General features: G+C 41.4%; 1 protein-coding gene across 1 annotated transcript in view; it reads right to left on the reverse strand.

Moving 5' to 3' along the window:
* Positions 1 to 6,484: 6,484 nt before the first annotated feature.
* GUCY2F (guanylate cyclase 2F, retinal) overlaps positions 6,485 to 18,931 on the reverse strand; it is a 37,881-nt gene continuing 25,434 nt past the window's right edge. Inside the window, 4 exon segments of the mRNA XM_058825568.1 lie at positions 6,485 to 6,605; positions 15,618 to 15,709; positions 16,710 to 16,804; positions 18,082 to 18,180. Coding sequence (XP_058681551.1) covers positions 6,485 to 6,605; positions 15,618 to 15,709; positions 16,710 to 16,804; positions 18,082 to 18,180 — 407 coding nt within the window.

An 18,931-nucleotide genomic window follows, 5' to 3' on the forward strand; every position in this document is an offset into this window, starting at 1 on the left:
CAGCAGATCCACACTCCCACCCAACTTGGTGACATCTGTGAATTTACTGAGGGTGCCCTCCATCCCCTTGTCCTGAACTTTGATACACATATTAAGCAGGACTGGCTGCAATACCTTGGGAAGCACCACCTGTGACCAACCGGATTTAACTCCAGTTACCACCACACTCTGGGCTCAGTCACTGAGCCAGTTTTCCACACAGAGAAGAGTGTACTTGTCCAAGCCACGAGCAGAGAGTTTCTCCAGGGGAATGCTCTGTGAAATAGTGTCAAACATTTAACTGAAATCTAGACAGACAATGCAAAGCTGGTTCTTCTCAATGCTTAGGCCTCCCATTTTCCCAGATATGGGGAATGATTTGGTGGAGATCTTGTAGGATATGAAAATTATTGTCCCACCAGAGTTGGAGGACTCTCTGAGCAGATTCTTCACTCAATTCCTTTCCACCTGCCCACCTTTTGCTGGCTAGTTCCTCTCCAGTCCACATACCAGGGCTGGACAGCCTGTACCCATCCCAGCATGAAACACAAGCACAAAAGTACAGGGATGGAGAGGAGAAGGTTCTCAGGTTGATTCCTCCATAGCTTGAGGAATGGAGCTCCCTGGGTCACCCTTCTGAGTGGACCAAAGTCTTGGACCCATCAGTAGTATCAGGTTATATTTGCCTTTTGTTCTGACTGTGTTGCAGTCCTGACAGGTGCAGTCAGGCAGAGAAACCTTGATGACATGAATAAATGAATAAACTTTGAATAAACTTTGAATCCATGAATAAACTTTGGCACCTTATTTAGATAACAACCTGCAGTTGTTCCCTCCAGTGCTTTCTGTTTGCTGATGGTGTTTGGGGAGCTGAGAATTACAGATTTGGCTGGGCAGGCAGTCACCTCCTCAGGGAGCCCACACAAGTGGGTTAAACAAAGGCTTTATTTCCACACAGTGTTCTCAGGACACAGTGCCAAGATATCACAGACAGCTCAAAACAAGGAGTGGAAAGGAATGCTATGCTCCTGTCATGCTTTTTTATTGCAAACAGCCCTGAGCCACAAAATGCATTAAAGCATGAAGTTAATTGCAGCACATCTGCCATCAGATATTATTGTGTGATGTTTGGACAGTGCATTTCTTCTGGTGAGAAAAGACCTTGAGGACGGACATTTAGCCTTGCAGAGTCTTTTTACTGCCTACTCTTCCTGCCCTCGTGTTTCTGACTAGTGTGGAGAAAGGTCAGTTGGTTTCCTGCAGGATTTCAATATTTTGAAATGCTATTTCAGTTCCAGCTTTTGAATGAAAAGGAGAAAATAAAGGAGGAGATTGTATGTAGAGATTGGAGCTGAGACATCTGCCTCCAGGGTTGTTCTGGAACCAGGGACTGCAATAGCCCAGCAGATGGGTAGCTGAGGTGTCTGGCAAACAAACTCTGAAAACCAGGCCATTTTCCGCTTGAAAACTGCAGAATGTTTTCAATTTGACAAATTTAAACAACAATAGAAAATAAAAAGGCTCCAGCACTTAAGAAATGCTTTCTATTCAAGACCAACTAAGACCAGCTGGGATTACATGCATGGTTTTGCAGTTTTTATCTGGACACTGGGTCTATGTGGATATCACATATTCCAGCATTGGTCATTGGCTCTGGATCAGTTTTTCCTGAGCTTCTCTGTATATGTTAATGAACATGTTTTAGACACCTACATTTTTGAAAATTTGTGTATTTACTTTCATCATCTCTTGTTTTTTTAAGTGTGGCTGAGGTCTGTGCTATCAAGTCTGGCTTCTGGACAGCCCCAAGTTGAGAACAGAAAATGGCAAAAGGAGGGTTAATTCCTTTGAATAAAGGAATTGTAATGTGTCAGTGAAAGCAGTCAATAAAAGAGAATCTGACAAAATTTTCTTGACTAAACAGGTCCTGTGCAGGAAAGGATGACACCTTGCTCCAAGTAAGGACAAAGTGAAGGGGAAATGTCGCAGGTGTGGAGTCAAGAACCAAAGCAGAGAATTGCATTATCAGGATGCATCGTGTGACAACTTTTGTGGGTGGTCCTCGCAGTCCCTCCACCGGGTCCTGTGCTGTTCAGCAGAATTTAGAGATGCTCAGGGAAGGAAGGAGAACCACAGGATGCTGACATCTGCAAATATTGGGAAGTCAGCTTGGGAAAGATTGTGAGAAATTCTAGTAAATGAGGAAGAAGTTGGGGAATGAAATTTAATACCAACAGCTGTAAAGTAACGAGCATCAAAGAAAAGCATTGTGTGCTTCTTGCACTGCACAGAACATGGATTCTCTTTCAATTGCTTCAGAGAACTCGCTCCTCTGGTCATTTTAGAAAGGCTGGAGGAGTACCCTGGTGTGGGATAAATACAGAAAAGCTCCCCTTGCTCACCTGTCTCAGTAGTTGCAGGCCTAGGAGCATGTTGTGCTGCTGCTCACACTGCAGCTGCAGGAGGCTGGAGGAGAGGATTGCAATCACCCAGGGTCTGGAAGTAATCCTTAGTGCGATGGCTCTATTCATTTTGGGAGGTCTGTTAGCAACTCCATGTGCTAACCCAACCTTCCTGTATCCTACAGCTGACCTAGCAATCCTATAGCTCTTCATCAGGCTGGGTTTTACCCCTAAGAGCTTTCTCTAGCCCTACCATTTCACACAGCTTCTATTTGTGCATGATGAGCTGTAGCTTCTCTGCCTTCTCCCATATATTCTTTTATTCTGATCACTCTCTACAACTACTTCAAAGGAGGTTGTATCTGTCTGGGGGTCAGCCTTTTCTCCCAGATAAAAAGCAGCAGGACAAGAGAAAATGGCCTCAAGTTGCACTAGGAGAGGTTCAGATAGTGTATTAGGAAATAATTGCTTCATTGAAAGGATTGTGAAGCATTGGAACAGGGATGTGGTAGAGTCCCCATCCCTGCAGGTGTTTAAAAGACATGTAGATGTGGCTCCTGGGGACGTGGTTCTGTGGTGGATTTGGCAGTGCTGGGTTAATGGGTGGGTTTGATGACCTTAGAGGTCTTTTCCAACCTAAATGATTCTATGACTCAAGCCATTATTTGTAACACAGATGAGGCTGGTGATGAGTGCCACACTGGGCCTTTCATGCCTGGCTGCAGGGGAATGAAAGGATGTGTGAAAGGCTAGAGCAGCAGTAACCCTTAGCCCAGGGTTGCATCCCCCAATGACCACTGTGTGTGAGTGGGTAGCTGAAGGTGGGTGAGAGCCTGCCTGTGCACAGGACCTTGCCAGACCACGTCCATTGTGTGGATTTAAAGGAGCCAGATGATGTGTTGTCTCTCATGCATCTATTTGACAGATTCATTGCTGAGGATGGAATCATAGAATTATCCCGGGATTACTTACCCTCAGCTCTACTCCTGCATTCACATGGCTGAATTTTCAAACCCCAGAGGAGCATCTTCACCTTTTTTAATGTGAGAGAAATAAGCTGTGGGGAGTGGTATTGACCGCTCCTCACATTAACATGCTCTGTCATGGGGAATTTTCCCAGACCTGGGCCATTGTAGCTGTTTGGGCATTCATCCATGCTGTGGCTACTCCATATCTTCCTTGGATTTTGTGAATCTCACACCTTCTTGACACCTGCTTTTAGTTACTGTATAATCCAGTGAATATGTGAAAGGGGGTCTCCATAGGTGCCTTATCCTCACAGGGAGATGAAAAGTAAGCTAAGTCAGCTGAAGGTAAATATGCAAACTAGGATGAGATTTTCAGGTGGAGGGATAGGTCTTCAAGGATCTTTATTGTCATATGCCATAAATTGACTGCTAAAAATACTGTATGAAATACAAACTATATTCAGATACAGTTTGTTGCATGTAAATACATCTCCAGCTCTCAGTGGGTTTGCATGATTACATTAAAATTCACTCTATAACATTAGTGGTACAACTTCTAGCAATCATATAGTAAGTTCCTGTTGATAATGGTTACTACAATGTGTGCTACCCTACCTAAGAATCCACCAAGCGCCTTGTCCACAATCACATGAGAAGTCTGATGTGGAGTAATAAAAATTTCCATTTGCTGCTTCCAGCCCACATCTTCCTCATTACAACATTCTAATACTAATTTTGGGAGCAAAGTAATAATAATAATAATAAAAAAAAAGATACAGTATGGGAAGAAATCTCATAAATGAACCTAAATCAGTCTAAACAGAACAACACCAGGAAAATAGAAATATGGTTTTATATTTATAACAGTAGAGGTAATCACACCCAAGGATGAGTCCTTGGCCTCTTCCTGTTGAAATTAAGAGGAAAAATTACCACTGACTTCAAAGAGAATAATGAATTATCCTGGGATTGCTAAAGTCACCAGTTACTAGAACTTTGCTTCTCTACTACCCTTTCCCACAGATTTACTATCTTAATTTTTACAAGGAATTCAAAGAATGTTGTTTCTTTTAGAAGACTACAAGCTAATGAAAGAATTCAAAACTGTGTGCAGAAGTTCTTCTTTCAATCATTTTCATGGAAAATTCAGATTGATATGACCCACTCTGCTATGCAACAGGGTAGCAATGATAGATGGTTTACTTCATATGGGAAAATAATGGAAAAGACATTAATTATGCGGAACTTGTTTGATTTTAAACGCATGTTTGCACAGACCAATCCAGCTGACATTCTTCTCTGGAAATGCACTTGGAGGTGTATTGTGTCAGAACTACCTGCCCCATGCCTCTTCCATACGACTTTTTCTGTATGAATTGTCAAACAGAAGATGAGCACAGGGCAGAAAGTGAGGGCTTTCCTAATCCCTGTTTGACAGCTTGAGTGCTGTATGAGCTTTTTGACAGACGTCCTTCAAGGGCCAACTTCTCCCACATGGAATATTAACTCATCACTACAAAAGCAAAAGCTTCTTTTACAAAACCAGGTGCCTAAGAGTAAAAGCTATTATTAAAGAGCATGAATGAATTTCCCCTCCGTTTTTGCTTTTTAGATGTTTATACTTCAAATGGATCTTACTTGGACAGTGCATGTTTTATACTTGATACAGTGAATTAGTTGTGAAAATACTCTGTTCCTTAACTCTGTGAATTCAGACCCACTTTGTTTCATAATGATATGTTCAATATCTAATGAAAGTTGGAAAAGTGTTTGTTGATTCTTATTTAGAATCTGAATAGTAAAAATCTTTTTTGATTGGTGTGATGAGAAGAGTTCAATTTGAGCTTGAGAAAAATCTCAGTGTTCTCAGTTAACACCTTCTGGTGGCAATATTGATTACATTACCATACCCTCTTCAGCCTTGCAGAAGAGAGAACAATTCTCAGAAGGTTGTTAGGAGGCAGATGTTGAGCAGCAGTAAAAAACTTGGAAGAAGAAGGGTCTGGCACCAAAATTATTTGACTTTGAGGAAGTGTGCTCTGGTGGAAGTGCCTACGGGCCAAATGCTGATCCTTTACAGAAAACTTTTTACCCATAGGGAGGTTTACTTTATAGACAAGTGCCTTAGAGACCACTTGCAGACTGGAGGGGAAAAGAGCGATGGGTTTTAGGCTTTGCACTGCTTTAATGATATTTTCTTCATTCCCTCAGCCCCACTTTTGCAGGAAAAAACGTTCATATTTTTTTAGTACTACTCTGCTAATGGAACTGCATCTCAGTTTTGCAATATCATGGCATTTCAATTTTTAACCAGCTTTGGGATGAAAAGCATAACATGTTTTAGATATCCTGTATATATATGTGTATATAGCAAAAAAAAGTTCTTGAAATTTAGATCGGGATTTGCGAATATGACATATTTTGACATTTTGAGCAGAATCTCATTTTGGCATTTGAAACAAATATTGATTCATACCAAACTGTTTCAATTCAAAACTGTTATTTCATTTTGAAAATAGTATTAAATTGGCATTTGCAGCTGAAATGTCAATTTGAAAGAAAATATTTTAGCTTAAGCTGATATACAGGAACAGAACATTTTGATTCAAAATTTCTGTGGGGGAGTAAAAATATTCTTTGTTGTTGTCCAAAACATTTTTTTCTCAATTGCACTCATTTTCATGAAACCAGACCTTCCCACAATAACAACAGGAAAACAACTACTTAACATAAAACAGTTGAACCATTTTAGTACTTGGCATTATTTGTTTGAATTGATTTGTTTGAATCCAGGCCCATGGGCAGCTGGACTTTTTAGTGCTGCCGTGCAGACCCAGCTAAAATATTCTTGGAGTTCTTCCTTGTGACAGTTGCTCATGAAGAGTGGCGCTACCATGATTATCAGCCTCACTTTCCTCCCCACACACATATACAGCTCTGAGATGGTGCCCAGTTTCACAAGAGATGATGGTCGGGATTCATCTGCCTGCTCAGGTTCACCCTCTGCAAGATCTAAGAGCTTCATTAATTAAATTGCTTTGGGCCAGCTGGGAACTAAATGGAGACTGTGAGCTCTTTTGGAACTGGCTTCAAGGTGTCCCTCCTGATCTTACTAGTTCTTTTGTCGTGTTCTTCTCAGATTTCATCCTCTTCAAAACTTATTTCTCCTTCATGCTTCCCAGCTCTTTGCTTTCTTAGTGTCCTCTTTGTGTCCCTCAGGACAGATTTCAATTTCCTGGTCAGTACATCTGGCCAGCTGTGAAACAGAAAAGAAAAGAGGAGTTAGTAACCCTGCTCACCAAGGCATGACTTTTCATTTAGCATCATTTTGTGTCAGCCAAAGCAGAAATGGTAAATGGTGGAGTTGAAGTGGATCTTTGGCTGCAATACTTCAAGGGTTTGTCAAGCCCAGCTTCTGGGACACCATGTGTTGGTGGGTTGCAAATTCATTATAGCATGATGGAGTTCTCAGAGATAAAATAACCACCAAGGACTTGTAAGAGGCCAGAAGCTCAGCAAATGGCAAGGTTTTAGGAAGGTCTCAAATCTACAACTGCCATGTCATGGATAAAGCATCATATGGAATAAGATTTACTGTGTATAATAGAAGAAAATACCATTCCAACTGTTTTAAACTAAAAAAAGCTAAATGCTAGTCCCTACTGATAACACCATTGCTATTATATAGACATTAGAAAGAAATAGCTAATAAATAATTGTATATATACATAAATGTATGGTTTAAACTGTACATAGCATCATTGTGTGCAATAACTTCAGAATAGAAATATATGTTAAAAACCAACTACATGAAGCAGGTATCCTGTAGAAATAATACAAAGGGTAATGTTTTTAAACTAAAACAGGATAGATTTAGATTAGATATAAGGAAGAAATTTTTTATGATGAGGATGCTCATTGCAAGGGGTATTGGACTAAATGACCTTGAAAGTTCCCTTCCAACCCAAGCTATCCTATTGTTATATGATCTTATCTGCTGGACAGCTGCACCTTGCTAGCCAATGGTTTGGCCAGCAAGCTGCAATTATTTGGGTATTTCCTGAACAAGAAAGAATGTCAAGGGACCTCCTGTCACTAAGCAGAGTTCATAGGATGAGGGGTCAGAATGCAAGCAGAGGCAAATTCTTGAGGAACAGAAAACAAAACAAAACAAACAAACAAACAGCAACAAAAAAAAGGAGACAAAATAACTTGAAATATTGAGCCTTGGTACTTTTGGGTAATCCCAGGCTGGTGCTTTTGTCCATGCAGGATACACTACCTGTATGCTTACACATCCAGAAGTCAGCAGAGCAGTACAGATTGTACTAAGATTCACATACAGTGGGTTCCTCCACAAATACAGCCATTACCAATCACACAGGTGAAATCTCACCCCTGAGAACTCCAGAATGAATTCTGACTGACTTGCATGGGGTCTAAGTCTCATCTACAAACTGAGACCTATCAATGGATCCTAGGAGTCACTGACCTCTCTGTGACACAGTTCTCTGTTGTGTTTTGAAGTTAAAGAGAGAAATCCCTTTCTCCTTTTCAGAAGTTTTGTAAGATGCTATGGATGGGATTCATCTGCCTGAGGATGTTGTCCAGCAGCATTTGATGCCATGGTTCATCCTGCGTAGCCTTCAGCTGTTGTTTGATCTACCAGCCTTACACAAGTGTCTGTGATAGCCATGGTGCCCTGGGCTGAATCCCACTTGCATGAGTGGGTTAGAAGGTCCATGTTAAGGTCATAGACCCTACCACAGTACAAAAGGTCACTAATGATATAGCCCAGAGGTTTATCTTTAGGTAACTGGAGGTGCACTCTGGTGTTACTCATGTTTTGCTGAGTGGTGTTATCAAGATCCAGCGAGAACCATCACTTCTCTTTGAAATCAAGAATACACCAAGGACAGCAGACTCCACTGCCACCCTTTCAAGGTTAAAGGATTGACTCCTGAGCAGGAGAAGCAGTCTTGACCTTCCTCTAGACTCCAGGCCAGATGAATACGACAAAATACATAATTACCAAGATGGGGATCCCTATTGTACTGCAGCAGTCCCTGTGGAACTCTAAGCCTTTTAGGGTCCCAGACTGAAAGGACCATAAATTGTATGAATGGACCATAGATCACTACATCTGAGATCCTTGTATAATGTTCCTTTAGTTCCATCAAGGAAAAGCAAGGTTATTGGCAACATAGTCCCTTTCATCAGAAGCCTCTAAGATAGATTAGCTCGAAACATCACTAAACCACCAAGCAGGCATGTGGGAATAAGTGGCTGTTGAGGACTTAATTGCCTCCATTGAAAGCTTTCTGCACACAAGAAGGATTGAACTAGGGCCATTGAAAAGATCCAGGTATGCATGTCTTATTGATTTTTCTGCTATTTCTAATGGACTAAGCCAGATTGCCTAATGATGATCTTCTGCTCTCCATAATGTGTATTGCTGATCAGCCTGCTTCAGTGTGGAAGTCTGTGCCTGTGGGTAATAGATGTACTAAATACTTATAAACCAGTATATGTGCAGGTTTTGTCAAGCAGGGCTAACCCAAGTGTGAGATCCTCTTTGTCTCTGGCCTTGGAGGATTAGCTTGTACTCCTAGGTGTAAATCAGCAGGGTGGTCTTCTTGCCTCAGAACTTGTATTTAGCAGTGGGGGCTCATATATGGTAGCGCTTATGCAGGTGTCTTCAGAGTCTGCCCCATATTCAAATAATTTTGTTTATTTTATGTTTTTAATGAGGATTTTCTGCCCTTAAGTCCTTGATAGGGAGAACTTCAGACAAAAATTTAAATATCACTTAAGAGAGATAAAGCAGCCTGGTAACACACCCTGCATCTTTAAAATATGTGTTTGGGAAGAAGGAGCACAGCCAATGGTTATCTTGTGGGTTTGATCCTTGCGAGAAAATTGGATGGAACTTTAGTCTTCATAGCAATCTATCTGCCTGATATGGTGTGTCTTATGGGTTTGTAACCTGCCTATATCTAGGTACTCTGAGCTTTCATCCACCCCTCCTTTGTTAGGGGAATGGACATGAAATGCACACTAATCCAGAGGAGGTAAGCAGAAGCATTACTGCTGGTTTTAGATATGTCATCAAAAATCCCAGCTCATACATCATTTTCAGGCAACATCACACTTGTGCAAATGTGGCTGTGCATGCTTCTATGCCAGCCTTGCTCTGATAACTCCTACTTGATCAGGTCAGGCTGTCATATTCCATGTGACTTCCAAATTCCACACAAACCATAAATCCATTATCTCTGGTACCCATCAGTATCATAATGATGAATATCAAAGCTGCATCCTGTTACTGTCATGAGGTATGGAATTACACTAGGCAGGAGATATACATTACAAAAGCAACAATAGGCAATGTGGATTTTTCCATGCTTGAACTCCAGTTTTATGTCTGTGTTTACCAAGTACTGGGCTCTTCCTGGCACCATGAACATCAACATAGAGTTGATTGATAATACACTGCAGATAAACCTAGTAATGATCTGTGTTGTTCAGGAATTAATAGGATACTAGGTTATAAATTCACTAGGAAATCACTCAACAAGGCTACAGCTTTGCTGCTGTTCCAAGCACTTCTTGAATGAGACATGTTAGAATGATAGCACATACTTTAAAAAAATTAAAAGGAGAAAAATAGAAGGAAAGGGGGAAGAAAAACCAGTAAAATGCAGACAAATAACACACAAGCAGACACTAAACAGCAGAGCTACATGGGGACTGTCCTACAGCTACTACCTCAGATCTAGGCTCTTTTGCCAAGGAGTTTTTCAGTTTTCCTCCTTTTGAACTCTGCAATTTCTTCTGGGAGTAACCCATGAGCTCTATACCTGCAGTGAACAGGTAGGCCATTAGAGAAAGAACCAGTACAGTTTCATCTGAAATAAAGAACAGACTGTAATGGAGACTAAAGAAAAGGTAAGTGTCTTCTGGTGAGAGAAAGGAAAACAAATATGGTCCTGGTTCTGGCCTTATTAATTCTTCTCTTGTACCACTCAACTTACTGCAAAGGATGAGGTCAGCTAATTAAATTTTAAGTGTCTAGAGGGCTCTTGGCACTCTTAGACACTTCTGCCAGGACAAGATGAATGACTTTGTTGATTGAGGAGTACAAACTATATCTTTATCAAGGCTGTTTCCAGAATCAATTTAATAAGATGAATCCTGCAAGAATGATTCCATTATTCCACTGATCCTTGCCCACTTCATTAAAGGGAGGAACAGAACAAAACAGCAGTGAAGACCTTGCATTTTGTTCATTTAGTTCCTGCTTCAGAGCTTTTTGGTCTTCCAGGGATGTTTCTTTCAGAAGCTCTCAGCTCACTAAGCTGTGGGCACATTTCCTGGTGGAAATCCTATTTAACAGTCCCTGGAGAAAGCCAGTTGTGTCTGAAAGCTGAACAAAATTTTAACAGCCTTTCCTGAGGGAGATTAGAGTGAAGTTTCAGGTCTTTGACCAGTTCTGCTCTACAAATGGAAATGCCTAGACAAGTTGTCCTCCCATGCTTTATCTAAATTCTTATCTCTGGGAACATGTTTCTTGTTTTTAGAAACATTGACCCCTGTTTATAAACTTCCTCAAGAGTGATGGTGCCTTTGGGGCTGGGTCCCAAGGACAGGGAAGCCAGGAAAATATAATTCTGATGGGTTCAATGAGGAATGACTGCTTCTCTGAATCTACAACTCAGGTGAGATTTAGCTCCCTGGAATTTTTTTATCTGCAATAGAGATTTCTCCATCTAAGCCAAATATCTTGGGCTCTATTCTGAGCTAGAGTAGGGAAGCTGGTGCTGCTGGACCACAGCAGGAGTTTATCCCAAAGCAGAAGATCGACACCAAGAAACATCTGCTTCTCTGCACTGACTTAAAAGACAGGCAAGGTGACCAGATCAGATGGAAGTAAATAACTTTTAAGAAGATTAAATCCTGCCTGTTGTAGGGAGAAAAGAAATCTTTGTGTTCAGATCCTTTATGGAAGTGCTAACAAAATTCAGCCACACATGTGTGAGCATCAGGGGTTTGGCTTTTGAGTCCACCCAGCAGGACTTCACCCACAGTGGGATGGAGTACACTGCTGCCTGTGTCTGCACAACACTGCAGCAGCTTGTGACCCACAGAAGGTGAAGGCCTGACCAGGGTATCTGGTGATCAAGCACAGTATTAGACTGACTGAGGCCCACCTCCACACACTGCTCACACAGGTATCAAATAACTGCTTGGCAGTGACTTGACTTCCAGCCACTGCACAACAGCAAAAGGAAAGATCCAGTGTAAACAGAACTTGCACACCTCCTGAGCTCACAAATGTCTGAGCAACTGGAGAGGTCTGGTTCTGCACTATCCATCCCAGCCTTAGGCAAAACCCCTCCTTTTGGAGGCAGCTGTTACTTTTCTAAGGCCCTCTCTTCCCATCACCTTGTTTGCAAAACCAGCAGGAGAAAATCTGTGGAGTTCTGACTTTGCTTCCTTTCTGAACACTGCATTTAGGGTTTCTTGCTATTAGCACAAATTCTGTAATATTCCAGTCAATTCTCCCAGAAACTTCAGCATGCTCAGGAAGAGCTTGTTTAAATATAAAAGCTGGTGCAATCACATCACAAGTCAAACAGCCTTGTTGAAAGGGAGATGAGTCACCAACTTTCATTCCCTTTCTCATCCTCCATCAGATTTCAGAGAAAGTCTTCTTTGTCATTATGCCACAGCCATGATCAGAATACTTCTTGTCTTCATTTTACTGTTGCGTTAGGTGGTCAGAAATAGTTTGAAAAGAAGGGATTGAGCGTGAAGCAAAACACATCTGTCCTGACATTGCGTGATCAAGCCTATGAGACAGAGGATGCTTTGATTTCCTTGAATAGCTCTTGTTAAATGTTATATGAAATTTATTTAGGAAATATTTTTATGCTGCTTTATAATTCCAGCTATGGGAGGACAACAAGAGTTTTTCACTGCTGTTTGGTCCACAAGCTCTTTTAGTTTTGATTTAAAAGCAGATTTGACAGACTTCAGATAGGAGCCCAAGTGGAAATGCTTTCAGTTTTCTCCTCAGAAAGACACATCAGCAGCAACAGAGCAACACGAGAGACTCTCTACATTTCCATCCTACCAGGGTGCTCCAACAAAGCAACGACAAAACAATGACAACCTTGTACTAGAAGGGTGGAAGAAAAAATCCCTCTTGTCCTAATGAGTGTCTTTTTCCTGGCTCATAAAGAGGTGTTTCTCACTTGAGGTTGGGAGATGGATTCTTTGAGCATCCTTTGCTGCTTGTCACCCATTTATCTTCAAACAAGGATCTCAGTGCTTCCTCCGGGGCTGATCCTCATGCATGTGAGGATGAGAGGGCCCCAACACTCTCACCTGTTCCTGGCTGCATCTTCAGTGTTCAGTGATGTTGCACATCAGGTTGCACTTATCTCTGTGAGTGGCAGTGGGCTAGAATACCTATCATCCCTTCTGGATTAAGACTTAATGAATTCATGCTAGGTAAGGTATTTGGGTTTATGTCAAAACTCAAAAACTCTCATATTTTCTTTACCTAGGTACTGGGTTAATGGTTAAAAGCCTTTGAGAGAATCAACAAAAAGTATCTTTGCTGAATTGTATTAATTTTTTCCCTCCAGTTAACATTCCATAAATAATTTAAAGGGAAAGTTTCTGAATAAAACTACCTGCTGGGATAGAGGACTTCTGATGCTTTCAAATACTGTATTCAGTACCAGAGAAAAGAATTTCTGAACCAGGGTGGTGAAAGTAGGAAATTCAGTAGACCAAGAATTCCACTCATCTCCTTGGAATGGCAAATGAAAATCAGCCTGGCTCTAGGTTTTGTTCTGGTTTGGGGATTTTTTGTTTGTTTGGTTGGTTTGGTTTTGTTGGTTGGTTGATTGGTTGGGTTTTTTTCCTTTCTGAATTTCATTAGCCATTGAATTTTTCCTAGTCTTGGATATTTTTCCAGTGCTCTGCAAAATGCATCTGAGATTTACTCCAGGTCAGGCTTGTGTCCGGTAGTTTTGTATAACCTCTTATCCTTTCTGGTTTTTTGGACATGATGAGTACTCCACTGGAGTTGAAAAGATGTTGCGTGTCCCCAAGCATCACAGGATGCCAACTTCAAGTATCCCATGTTTATATACTCGCAACTTTGTGCTTTTTCCTTGTCTGATAATTCAGCCCCCCAGAGAGTCACCTAGTGTATCATCAAAAATTTCCCAGCCTTCCTTTAAACCTATCTGACTGAAATTTCAAAAGAATGTCTATCCTACAGATAGTCTGCTGCTTGACTGCTTGGCATGCTTGGTTTTGATATCTCTTAATTTTGTAACACCTTCTCCATGTTCAGTCTGCCATTATTTCCCGTGGCAGTACCAGGTGTATGTGTAGAAACCTTCCCTTGAAGCAAGGGAAGGTCTAGAGAGGCTTTAGAACTGTCCTGTGCTCTTCTATGTCCTGCAAAGTTAACCCAAAATTCCCACAAAAACCAGGTAAAACAGATTTGACCAGACCAAGAAAGAAGGAATTATCCTCTGAATAGGAACTTCAAAAACTTCCATCCATAGGACCTGACCCTTAAATCCATGGCCCACATGTTTTCAGTTCCATAGCATGGACATGAGACCAAGCACAATGTACCAACCGTCACTTAGTAGGAAACACCTCTCAGCATGGCAACCACAGCTGCCCAGCTGTAGATGTTTAGGCAACCCAAGTCACAATGTAAAGCAAGAGATAAAAACAAGTGCACATAGACCTCATGGTAAGGAAATACCCAAAAGAGGGTGTCTCAGGACAGAGTGAAAAAAATAAGTAGAAGAGGAATTTATTTTTTTCTTCAGCTCAAAAGCCTACAATAACCCCTATGGAATTATAGGAGGCAGTGACTTGAAACCACCATATTGGCCAACTAGAGAGAAACAACTTCCAGCCTCTTGATTTTGTGCCAAAACATGAATCATCAAGATAAGGAAAGCAGGACATAATGTCCAATATCTATCTGGGAACAGCACAGCCTATGCATGAGGCTGTTCTCCAAATATTTGCTTTGCTTCAACATCCAGTTACTTCTTTCTGTAATTTGACATTTCGCCTATGGGGTATAAGTTTCATTTTGCCCCCTCACTAGGACAAATATGGTTTTGTGTAACTTTACTTTTTTCCTCTGATTACTGTCAAAAATCACTCAACTGCTGTGTGACTGTGGGGACAGAGATACTGCAAAAGAAGAAATATTTGGGCCTTGGGACAAGAGTAGATCACCTCTGTCTCTGCAGTGTTAAAGGTGAACTTTGGAGATTACACATGGATGCACAAGATCCTCTGATCCTGAGCATGCGAGGAAATGGCGAAATCTTTTTATTTACTAAGAGGGAATGGGGCCATATGTAGAACAATATTGATAAGGAGAAGTCAGAGCTACATTAAACACACCTTGTTTGCTGTCAGACACTGGTCTCTGAAGTAGTTACTTTAGGACCTCAGCAAACCAGGCATTTTGCAAGGGCCAATTGAATCAGACCCTTAGCAAGTATTTCTGTTTACTGCCTGTAAAGGGAGTCAAGGCTGACTGCTTCTAATGTGGGTGACCATGCTGTTCTTGTCAAACAAATCCAACTCCTGGTTTTTATGTCCTGACCACAACATCCTTTCCAGGCATTCAGAAGGTGACAGATGAACAGGGAGTATTCTGTGAAGCCAAGCATTGCAAAGCTAGAAAATGACTTAATGAAGGCAGCATCATTAAATCTTCAATTACATAAACAGTGCCATAATATTTGTAACACAAAGCTTTCTTATTCTTCTGTTAGAATGAAAGGGAAGAAATATGTTTATACACTGAATGAGGCTCATGTTTTCAGCAGGAATTTGATGGAAGGGGAGAAAAATCTTGAGTGTCTCACATACACTGATGACACCAGAGACCTGAAAGTGTCCCTACCCATGTGTCTCCTATATGCACCTAGAGCAGGAAGGAGATTCAAGGAGGAGCTCCTTGGTGTTCAGTCTCCAAGTGATTTTAGGGGAGAAGCAGGAAGTTTCCATGTCACTTGGGAACTGTGAATAAGGAGAGGTGCTGAAGGAATCGCATCCCTTCTGAGTCCCAGCACTATGCCTGAACATGTAAGTCACCAAAGGAACAGGATATAGATTTTGCAAACAGATAACATGGACAGACAGATATTCAGCCTGTGAACTCTAAAAGAGATGTTTTAATTAATGTCTTGGACAGCGACAGAGTCACACTTACCCTGGCTTTATTTCAGGAGGTTTAGGTAAGGGTTTCTGGAAGCCTTTTTTCCCAACCAGCCAATATGTTTCTTCTACTCCTTTACCCTAAAATAAAACCAAAAATCCAAATAAAAAGCCGCTTTCTGGCTGCCCTCTGCTTGATATGTAATTTTTCTGTCTAGGTTTCTCTGGCTTTATACAGACCATGCCTGGAAATCTTGGGCTGTCCTTCAGAATAGCTCAGGGATTATTTGAGTTTCACTTTCCTGAAAGAGGATAGTCATTATCCTTGTCCCAACTGTCATTTACAAATTACCCTCATTGATCTGGGTCATTGGACACAGCTGAACAGAAATTGGAAACTACAGGATCACTAATCATCTTATTTGGCAGCACTAGCATTATTAATTGAGAGATTTTACAACTCATTCTGAACTGAGTATCAGAATAATAACTTCCTCTCCCACCATGGATGGTTTAGCTTGTAAGGTGTGATGCATCTGATGAACCTATTTGAGTCAATCACCTTTGACTGAAGAAGGGGAGGAAAACCAACAATCATCTTCAGATAAATTAGACCCTGAAAGTACTTCAGGCTTATAATTTCCTGAAAGGCCAATTTACCCCCACTAACTATGTAAAGGTTTCTTTCCATCGACTAGACCTGGAATATTTACCCCAGAACTTGAATGATTCCACTTGTCGTGCAAGATTGTTGGGAGACCTGAGGCCATATTCAGACATTTTATTCTAGGTATTTAAGGCAAGCAAAGCTCCTACTTCTGTCTATTGACTGTGTAAGAGTAGAAATTATGTTTATTATTATTTAGTACTGCTTTGTTTGGACATTGAAAAGTAGCAGCTTCTGTCAAGGGTGGACTACATAGTCTACTATATAAATACTTATATCCAGCACATACAGCTGACTGCTTGATCCCACAGTCCTTCAATAGCTACATAATGTATTGAAACAAATGAAAGGGACAGTTTTGGAAGGATTCAGATGAAGACTGTTGTATGAAGGCCAAAAAGGAGAATAATATGAAAATTCCTCAAGCAAGATGACTCCCCTGTGACGTGCTTCACACAGCCCTGGCCTTCTTACCCTCAGTTCTGTTTTCCCCCTGGGTATGATTTCATAGCCTTCATTCAGTTTCCGAAGTATATCCACTGTACTTTGGCTGACATGAATTCTGTAAGCTGGGAACAGAAAGCAAAGCAGCTGGATCATTGTACTGCACACATGCTGTGAATTCCCCACTGCTTCATCCTGACAAGGAAAAGGGCTCCAAAGCAGCAGTGCTCCAATTCAGGTGTGTGGCTGGTGCAGCTGTGTGGTGCTCCTGTATGTGGAGTTTAATACTGACTGATGGATTCTTCCAGGCAGGGCTGTAAAGAGCACAGGGGGAGAGGAGATCTGCGCTGGGGGCTTCCTGGAGAAGGATACCAAACACACTCAGTGTAGAGGTCCATCTCTTCATAAAGATATTAAGTAGTTTCCAGTAACATTTCAGCTAGAATTCTGTTTTATCTATTGCCACGGTATAACTAGGGAATGAGAAAGAAATGAAAAATAGCCAACTGTCCTGCTGCAGACACCCAACATAACTTGAAAACTGGGATGAAGAGCAGGGAGATGGAGTTTGCAAGGGAACATAAAGAAAATGCGGCTATACATGTAGATATGTCTGGATTTTTAGTAATTTATTCCACCCAGAGCTGCCATTTAGTCTATGAACAAAAAGGGCAAAGGTGGAGAAATTCATTGGATTCCCATCTTCCTCAGATTGTTTTACAGCCACTGCTGGAACTCACTGAAATTTTTTATTGTTCTGCTTGTGTGAACAAGACAGGAAATATTTCTAAAACATTTCCCCCAAAGTTTTTTTTTTTGGGTTGAGCTTTTATTTCAATTTTGACAATCACATTGCCTTCCCCTTTGAAGGATGTGGTATGAGCTGGTTAATTTTTTTTTCCATAATAATAAGAAAGAAAAACATCAGTTTGAATATGTAGAGGAAGACCACACAGCTATGAGCTACATTTCCTGAGGGACTAACCTACAATTTGCCTATTTATCCATATGTATTTCTATTAATGTGTAACAATGTTCTTGTTCCTGCAGTGCTCCTGCTGTCTCCAGTCTCAGTGGGATTTCTGTGACCATGGGTATGATGGAAGCAGTGCCTACCCATGCTTCAACCCTTGCTTTGTGAAAGGTAAGTGAATTATTTTACTGTGCAAGAACAGCTCTGAATTAAGAGTTCTTAGCACTGACTGAAAGCAAGATCCAAACCATGCCAGAGGAAAGTAGGGCAAGATTCATGTTGCTTTTGGTTGACGGGATTCCAGTCAGAGAACTGCAGCTGGAAGGCAGGGTCCTAAAGGCCGACCTACAATGGCAAAACTGGTGCCCTCTCCTTCAGGCTGCTTTGTCATTTGCCTTCCCCCTTTCTGTGGCTGTCCCAAACACTCACGCAGGCCCGTGGACTCCATCCTTGACGCCGTGTTCACCGTGTCCCCAAAGAGGCAGTACCGCGGCATGGTCAGCCCCACCACGCCTGCCACACAGGGCCCTGAAAGACACGGCAGCTGCATTACCCACATACTCCTGCATAAATCCAGGGGTTCACTGACAAACAAATCTCATCTGCTCCTCTGATACTCAAAAAACCTATTGGGAATACAGGAGAAGGTTTTCTAAAGATCTCATGGGCCTTGCTGCTTGCTAAAATCAATCAAAAGTTAAACATTGCTCTGGATTTCATGCTGGTGTTTCATGTCTGAGAAAGGTCGTGTGTGGTAGGCCCCTTGGATCACCAGCATCTGGGAGAAATTTTTTCAGAGTTCATGGAAACTGAAGGACAATCATAATCTCATTTTAAAAAGGTCTTTTTCCATGTAAGAAAACTAAAGTTAGATCCTATGACATGCCCTGTAACCCACTGAAACAGGATTAAAAATCAGCCTTGTGAGTCAAGAGGTGCTGGCAGCACTCTGGACCACCCTGTGTCCCCTCCTTGGAAAAGAAGACACTGTTAGCTGGCCTGTCTAGCCAAGACCTCTTTTTTCCCTCTTTCTCATTCTTCATACAAGATCTCTTCACTTCCTAAGTAGCTTCCAAAGAATCATTGCCAAGTTGTCAGGGAGAGGTATGTGTGCAGAATCTGCATGATCATGCACAGACTGGGAGATAAAATGTGTGGAAGCCAAACAGCAGAGACAATTTTCATCTGGGGCATTTGGCTTAGTTAATGTTTAGACTGCACTCTGAAAGAGGAGAGGCTAAATTTCATTGCCTACAATAGAAAATATCGGGCTTGAAAA

The sequence above is a fragment of the Ammospiza caudacuta genome, chromosome 2, assembly GCF_027887145.1.
Source record: "Ammospiza caudacuta isolate bAmmCau1 chromosome 2, bAmmCau1.pri, whole genome shotgun sequence".
Lineage (NCBI taxonomy): Eukaryota > Metazoa > Chordata > Aves > Passeriformes > Passerellidae > Ammospiza > Ammospiza caudacuta.